General features: G+C 42.9%; 1 protein-coding gene across 1 annotated transcript in view; it reads right to left on the reverse strand.

The window, feature by feature from the left end:
* Positions 1-1,922: 1,922 nt before the first annotated feature.
* The window catches only part of LOC109924632 (lipocalin-like), an 11,160-nt gene continuing 4,165 nt past the window's right edge, over positions 1,923-8,917 (reverse strand). Inside the window, exons 3-7 of the mRNA XM_048613688.1 lie at positions 8,487-8,563; positions 7,105-7,218; positions 3,725-3,826; positions 2,720-2,745; positions 1,923-2,061 (exon numbers count right to left, since the gene is read on the reverse strand). Coding sequence (XP_048469645.1) covers positions 2,056-2,061; positions 2,720-2,745; positions 3,725-3,826; positions 7,105-7,218; positions 8,487-8,563 — 325 coding nt within the window. The 3' untranslated portion in view covers positions 1,923-2,055. The remainder of the gene's footprint in view (positions 2,062-2,719; positions 2,746-3,724; positions 3,827-7,104; positions 7,219-8,486; positions 8,564-8,917) is intronic.

The raw sequence follows: 8,917 nt of genomic DNA on the forward strand, positions 1-8,917 counted from the left end.
ACAGGATGAATAGAAAGCAGTTGTTCCCCTTATTCGAAGGATCATTAAAAAGGGGGCATAATTTTACAGTGAAATGCAGGAGGTTTAGAAGAGATTTGAGGAAAATCTATTTCCCCTCCCGAGGGTGGTGGGAGTATGGAAAGCATTGCCTGGGAGGGCGAAACCTCACAACATTTAAAAAGTAAGTGAATAATAAATTAAACCAAATTAAATCAGAACAAATCAAAAGTACTTGAATGAGCACTTGAAGTGTCATAACATTCAAAGCAATAAGCCTAGTGTGGGAAAGTGTAGGTAGTAGCATATTTTTGGTGGTACAGATATGATGAGCCAAAGGGCCTTTTCTGAAGTGTGTGATTCTATGACGATTGGCTGATGAATGAAAACCCAAGTGAGTGAGTGAGTGAGAGAGGATGTCCCCTCCCTCTTGCCCGACTCTCCCACTGAAACCCTGCCCTTTGGTTTTGGAGACTGAACACCCACTGACTGATTGCCCCAAATGACCTCTTTCAGTGTTAGGACCAAGAAAAGGCCATTCTACCCCTCAAACATTCAATTAGATCATGGTTTATCTATATCTTAACATTATCTACTTGCATATTTCCCTATCCCTTATGTAACAAAAATTTACCAGTCTCACTTTTGATCTTTTCAGTTGATCTGCAGCCTCACCAGGACTTTTTTGGGGGGAAGAGGGTTCCAGGATTCCTGTCTCTTTTGTGTGACAGAGTACTTTCTGGCATCAGCCCTGAGCAGAACTTTAAGCCATGCTCCCTCTTTGCTGGACAATGCCACCGGAGAAATAGTTTATCTCTCTCGACCCTATCAAATCTTTAATCACGATCATAACTTCAATTTGATCACATCTCAATCTTCTCAACTTGAAGGAATATAAAATTAGTCTACATCACCCAGGCCGATCATTTAATATTTTAGTCCCGATGTCATTCTAGTGAATTGACCTTCCACCCTGCCGAAGGTGGTCGGTGTAGGACTGTACACTGCCTCTCCAGCTGTAGGTTGGAGCAGAGCTCTGTACGACTGGAACACAACTTTCAGTTTTTGTATTCCAGCCCGATGGAGATGAAGCTAACTTCCATTCACCATTCTAACTCTGGTTTGTACCTGCTCACTTGTTTTTAGTTATTTCTCCACTCAGACCAATAAATCTCTGCTCGCCCACAGTTCTGAGCTTCTCCCCCACTGATAAAATTCCCTTCCTTGCCACCAAAATGGATGAGCTCCCACTTTCTCACATTGAACTCTGTCTCCACAGTCAGAGCCACTCACTCAATCCATCGTGGTCCCTTTGCAACCTTCTGATCCCAGTGACATTAATTACTGTGAAACTTAGCCATGTTGTCAGCAAACTTTGATACCTGCCTGTCCACTCTGACTGTCATCAAGAATGGATTCCTGCCTTATTATAGCAGTGAATGATTAGTTACAGTTTAAAAGCCACACAACCAAGGTGTTTTATAAAAGTAAAAGTCGGTGTATTTCCAGCCTGAAACTGCTGGCCTGGTCCATGCAGCGTATGCAACAGTCTCACCACAAGCCGTTTTCCCATGAGACTGACCAACAGGTACACAGTGTTCCCCAAATTCACCATCCATTCTCACATGTCAGGAGAGGTGACTTGGCAGAGACAAGCTGTGTGTCATTCTGCCCTCGAAGAGATGGAAGATTTTGGAGTGCAGCAGGGACACAAACTGGGCGCAAATAAAGCCAAACAGCTCTGTGGATTATGGTAAATATTGACCGTGACCTTTGTTATTTACAGATTCCTTCCCCTACCTCAGTGGGACCTGTGTGCTGTCAATGCTTTATCACTTCTTCGAAACTACTCTGAGCCAAGCACATGACCTCCTGCACACGATTCATCAATAGGACCTCAGCAAGGACTCAGGCAGAGACAGTGGTGATTAAGGTGATTTTATTAGTAGCTGGCTGTGTAACTGCAGTCTACAATGTGTGTGTGATCAAAGGCGTGGAGCAGATTGGTAATGCGACTATTCCTTCCCTGCATATTTACTTTAGCAGAAACCTGGCTGTTCAGTCCTGCAGAAAGATTCAAAATTGTAATTAGCTCAATGTCCGCATTACTTGCCCAGTCGCAAACCTCCAATTCCCTAGCTCTGCTCAGTAATCCTTGATTCCTTTGTCCCCATCACCCCTCAAAATAGAATCTGTTGATCTCAATCTTGAAACCTCCGATTGATCCCCAGGCCACTTGTCTTTTGGAGGAGGGAGTTTAGATTTTCCTTTGTTGAGTTTTCAGGAACTTTCAAATGTAATCATTAAATGGTTACTCTCTCTCCACAGGATTATTTAAACACCTTGAGTGGTAAGAACAGCATGACAAAAGTCAGGCTTTTATGAGTACCAGCATATTTAAACTAGTTAAAACCATGTTATTCACCAAAGCAGATCTGAAATTGGTCCACTTCAGGCTACCATACCAAGCTGAGTACTGTAATGCTTCCTGCTCTAATGCCATGATTGACCCTGATGACTGTCAGTTATCAAACACCTGTCTGTGTCCAATACTAGACACTCAGACAGTCAGGGCAGTGTTGGCTTGGTCCAATGTCTCACTACTGGGGCCTTGATCCAAATTATCACCAGCAATCCCATTGAACTTTCCCAGGACGAGAGCAATGAACAGTCAATAACCCCAAACCTTGTCAAAAAACAGAGGTAGTGCTCAAAGACTAACCTCAACAGGGACCGGTTTGCACTCATCTGAAAAGAGATCAATAAGAAGAAAAGGTTAATTTTCATACCTCAGTTATTTAAACTGCTGCTGAATCTCAAACCCCATCTGCATCTACACCAGTGCAAGATGTAGAGGTACCGATGTTGGACTGGTGTGGACAAGGCCAGAAATCACATGACACCAAGTCATGGTCCAACTAGTTTATTTGAAAACAAAAGCTTTCAGAGTCTTATTCCTTCTTCAGGTGTTAGACTAACACCTGAAGAAATGGTAAGACTCCAAAAGCTTGTGTTTTCAAATAAACCTGTTGGAAGATAACTTGGTGTTTGTTTGATTTCTGACCTTGTACACCAGTGCAGCCATCACTTATGCCCCAGTTAATATTTCCCTGCCTCTCTGAGTCAAACCCCACACCAATGACTTCAGTCCATAATCCAGGATTACCAGGAAGGAGTCTTGTTCCAACTGTTGTGTTCCCACAGGATTAATTGACCGAATTGTGATCAAGGAGCAAGGCAAATTGTGAAATTCCAATCAATCCTTTCTATCATATCTAAAACATTTGTCTCAAATGTTTAAAAAGTGCAATGAAACCAAAAATAATTTTTTGTAAAGTTGGTAAGACAATTGTGGGAGGTAAGTTTTTTTCAACAGGATGAGTCATTACGATGTGGAAGAAAATTCAAGATTGATTTTCATAAGGAAATTTGGCAAAATTTGTTAAAATAGACGAGTTCACTGGACTGAGAGAAAGGGAGTGGGACGAATTGAATTATTTTTCTGTACAGCCAGAACAGGCAAAGTGGATGGAATGGGACTCATCTACTCTCTTGAGAGACTAAAAGTCAGTATTGAACTCAAGTACCACAGTAGCAAGTGTATTCCTGCCTCCACCCATTCCCATTCTCTTGATTGTGTGAGAGTGTGACTCCCTCCCCAGCATCTATCTGACTGCAGATGGTCAGAAGTGTTCATTGCTTTTCTTTTATACACGATAATAGTTACCTTGCTTAGCGAAAGTTACAATGTTCTGTTCCTCCAGTCCATGTGCCAGACTATACTGTCTGAACTTCTCCAAGAGCTCCGGTCTCAATTCTTGATCTCTACCTGAAACAGTGAAGAACATCAAGACCATCCCTTAATGTTCTGACAATGTAATCAATGTGAAACTCAATGCTATACCACTTTGTAAGTGTAACGTGTAAGCTAATCATTTATTGTTACTCCAGCAATAATCAGTATCCCTGAAATTGATACCGCAGCTGTAGCCTGACCCCGTTACCAAACAATACCCAGTGCTGATGGAATGTGTATGCAGCAATAGTCATCCATCGAACCTATATCAGATACATAGTCGAAACCATTGCCAATGTAGCCTGTACAAAATCAAACAGTGCTTAATGAAAACAAACACAATGGCCAACATTGTAGAATCCCTATAATATGGAAGTCTGTATTGGCCCACCGAACAGCATCCCAACCTATCTCAGTAACCCCGCATTTCCCATGACTAACCCACCTCGCCTGCACATCCCTGGACACTACAGGGCAATTTAGCATGGTGAATCCACCCAACCTGCACATCTTTGGACTGTGGGAGGAAACCCACACGGACACATGGAGAATGTGCAAACTCCTCACAGACAGTCACTCAAGGGTGGAATTGCTGTGAGGCAGCAATGCTAACCACTGAGCCACCGTGCCGCCCTTCTGTTTCATGGTTAAAGTATGGTGGCAAGCATCTTGGGTACCATCATATGCACATCATCATGTGCCTCGCAGCTCACGGTCTATGGAGGTAAGATGTTGCATGAATTGGTCAGCGAATCACATGTGGAATGAGAGCTTGAGGGTCTCACAACTGGCAGGACCCTCCAGGTCAAAGGTCAGATTTAAAGACCTTTTGGACAGTTATTCACTTGCTACTAGCCAAGACTTGCCAAGAGCCGGTGGTAGCGCAGGAAGGCCTGTGAAGATGTCAAGCCTGGCTCCTGGGTGTACTTACACTGACTTGCAGATACTGCTGAATGGAGCTACCTGCAAGGGGTGTATCCTGACACAAGCAGATCAATCCTTCAGCCCTACCCAGCCTGGGAGCAGATCACAGGCCAGGTCAGTGCTAATGGCCCATACCAGGACGATAGTGAGCAGTGCCGCAACTGAATGACCAATCTCCTAACCTCCCCATAGGACAAGTGGCATAACATTCTCTCTACCACCTCACACTCACGGGGGCATGTCTCTATCAGCTCTACCATTGCACTTGGCATTTCACAAAGTGGAATAGCCTGCAAACCTCAGCATGGTATCCACTCAAGTCTTGACATCCATCTCATCCTCTCAAATTGCAAACCCTTTCTGCCCACGCCACTTCGGACTTAATTCAGTGGGCACACTCATCACCTGGCATGTTATAAATGCCCCACAAAGTATTCCTGAACTCATTCCCATCTCACCCAATCATTCTCCTTCTCTTTCTGCTGGAGATGTGGGCACATTAATGCCCGAATCAAGGGCCAGGACTTGCATATTGTGAGGAGTGGATGCTAGACACAAAGCTCCTCACTCCTTTGAAGTAAAAGGCAGTTAGGCTGTCCAGGTATGACCAGGACCATTGCTATGATGATGAGGAGGTGGAAATGGGACCAGGAAGCCAGCCAACAACTGACAATTCTAGACGTGTGTCAACACCAATATCAGCTGCTCTCCATCTTCACCAGCAATTCCTCACCAGCAGCAGGCCTGGGAAATACCCAGCTCGAGGGCACAGCCTGCACCCCTTGTACCTGAGACCACCACTGAAAAGGCAGGCTGTGACACCTGAGAGGATTTACCAAGATTCATTGTGCCATCCACTAAATCTGAGACTGCCTTTGATCTAAAATTCAATCTAAACTGGACTCAGGGGCACAGCCTGGTGGGCATACCAGATCATAAGACCATTAGAAATGGGAACAGTAGTAGGCCATTCAGTCCTTCGCGCCTGCTCTGATATTCAATAGGATCATGGCTGATCCAACATTCCTCATGTCCACTTTCCTGCCCTTTCCCCCATAAGCCTTGATTCCCTGACTAATGAATCTATCTCAGTCTTAAATATACACAAGGACTCTGCCCCAACAGCTCTTTGTGACAAGGAGTTCTAAAGGCATATGACTCTCTGAGTGAAGGAATTCATCCTCATTTCAGTCTTAAAATGGCACCACTTTATTCTGAGGCCATGCCCTCTTCTCCCAAACTGTCCCATGAGGAGAACATCCTCTCAGCATTTATTGTGTCAAGCCCTTTAAGAACCCTTTACGTTTCAAAGAGATCACCTCTCGTTCTTCTAAACTCCAGTGGGTGGAGCCACAACCTGTTTAGCAGTTGCTCCTAAGACAACCCTTCCATTCTAGGGATCAACCGTGTGAGCATTCTCTGAACTGTCTCCAATGAAATCATACATTTCCTTAAATAAGGGGACAAAACCTGCTCACAGTACTCTGGATGTGGTCTCACCAACACCTTGTACAGTTAGAGTAAGGCTTCCCTACTCTTATACTCCAACCCCCTTGAAATAAGAGCCAACATTCCACTAAGACTTGTTGACCCCCTGTTGCACTTGTGTTTCACGCCTGTATACTCCCAAGTACCTTTGTGTTCCAGCTTTCTGCAGTTTTTCTCCATTTAAAAATATTCTGTTCTTTTGTTCTCCCTTACAAAATAAACAACTTCACATTTTCCCATGTTATACTGCATTTGCCAACATTCTGCCCACTTTCTTAACCCATCAATATCTGTCTCTGTAAACTGTTTGTATCTTTCTCACGATTTACCTTTCCACCTGTTTTCATGTCACATGCAGATTTAGGTACAGTATATTTGCTTCTTTCCTCCGCGTCATTAATATATATTATAAACAATTGTGGTCCCAGCATTGAGCTCTGTGGAATCCCACTGGCCATAGGTAACCAACCTGAAAAAGAACCCCTTATCCCCTTTCTGAAGAAGGGTCCAGACCCGAAACATCAGCTTTCCTGCTCCTCTGATCCTGCTTGGCCTGCTGTGTTCATCCAGCTCTACACATTAGTATCCCTTATCCCACTTACTGTTTCCTGCCCATTAGCCAATTCTTTATCCATGCCAACCTTTTGTGAAGTATCTTGTCAAACACCTTTTGGAAGTCTAAATCCAACTTTTGGACAGTTTCTATCTTCTTCTCAGCAGTTACAACAAATAATGTAATTTCCCACATGACCACATATAGCTTTCACTCATTGGTGAGGATAAATAAGAGGGTTTGCATTGAAAGAACAGTGCAAAAATTCCTTGGACTGGCCATTGGATTCCCTTATGGACCTCAGTTTTACTTTAATGCGAAAGATTTCAGAAGCAAGGCCTCTTACCATACAGCTTTACCAGCGTTGTAACTTCTGGTCCTTTTGTGATGGTGTTGTGTATCAAAGCATATTCATCATAGTTGGTTTCTGTCACATATACATCATGGTCATTATTCCAACCTGAACAGAATACAGTAAAATGCCATATTATGTTACTATATCATATAATACTTATCACATATCTGGACACAACAATATATTACATAAGACAGAGTGACACTTTGACAGAGAGTTTACATAGGGCAGTGTAATAGAGAGGGAGGGATTAGATAGAGTCATTCATTTATCTAATAAGAATAAGAGCTGATTTATTTAAAGGAATACTGACTCTTACTTATTGAATGGGAATTATTTAATGGAAGAGTTAATCCAATTATTTAACAGAAAGACTAATTCATTTACTCAGCTAAAGTTAAAATGTAATCATCTAAAAGAAATACACATCCATTAATCAATCCAGTTTTTAAAAAAAAATGTTACTGATCTAGATGTTATTTGAAGTACTAATTTAGTTTCTTATGACACCACTAATCCATTTAGTAAACAAATAATTAATCATTCAGGCCTGCTGACAAAAGACAAAGTTGGCAAACGTTTTCATCTTGCACATGTTAGGACCTTTCACAAGAGTAGCAATTCCATAGAAAAACGAGGGAAGACTGATGAATTGAAATACATTTATTTCAATGCAAGAGATCTGACAGGTAAGGCAGATGAACTCAGGGCATGGATGGGAACATGGGACTAGGTTATCATAGCTATTACAAAAACATGGCTGAGGAAGTGACAGAAATGGCAGCTTAATTTTCCAGGATATAGATACTGTTGGAAGGATAGAAGGGGAGGCAAGAGAAGAGAACTGGCGTTTTTGATTAGGGAAACATCACAGCAGTACTTAGAGAGAAATTAGTGGGGGATTGTCCAATGAAACTATCTGGGTGGAACTGTGAAATATAAAGGGTATGATCTCTTTGACGGGATGGTACTAAGGGCCCCCCAGTAGTCAGCAAGGAATTGAGGACCAAATCTATAGTGAGATCACAGACAGCTGTAAGAATAATAGGGCTGTAATAGCAGAGGACTTTAACTTTCCAAACACAGGCTTGGACTGCCATAGTGTTAAGGGCTTGGATGGGGAGAAATTTGTTAAACGTGTTCAAGAAAACTTTCTCAATTAATATGTGGATGACCCTTCTAGAGAAGGGATGAAACTTGACCTCCTCTTGGGAAATAAGGCTGGACAGGTTCCTGTTACTGTGAAGGGCAAGGCTGGCAGGACCAGGGAACACTGAATGACTCAAGATATTGAGGGCCTGGTCAAGAGAAAAGGAAAATGACTGTAGCTAAACAGAAGCACCAGAGGAGTACACGTTGAAGTGGGTACTGACGGTCACTGTGGAAGAAGAATTGCCCTTTCCGTCCTGTCATCCTGTAAGGGAAGATTATCTGCAAACACCTCCCCCGCCTACAGGAATAAAAAATACACAATTAACACAGTGTGAAGATTCCTCAGATTCTAAGAGACATATCAAATCCAAGAGCTCAAAATAACTTCCATCAATATAACATGTGGCAATCAGGCTACAGCCATTAGGCAACGTGAGCAGTACAGTCAGGTGGGTTTGTCTCAATCACTATGTAGGGAGCAGGAGAATGGATTAGACTGGGTGGGATATTGAAGGGTGTGAGGGAGTGAGGGGGAGAGAGGGTTTAGACAGTGTAGGATATTGAAGTGTGTAGGGGAATGAAGGGGAGAGATGGATTAGACTGGTTGGGATATTGAAGGGTGTGGGGGATGAGGGGGACAGAGGGATTAGAC

Source organism: Rhincodon typus, chromosome 28 (assembly GCF_021869965.1).
Source record: "Rhincodon typus isolate 14 chromosome 28, sRhiTyp1.1, whole genome shotgun sequence".
Taxonomy (NCBI): Eukaryota; Metazoa; Chordata; class Chondrichthyes; order Orectolobiformes; family Rhincodontidae; genus Rhincodon; species Rhincodon typus.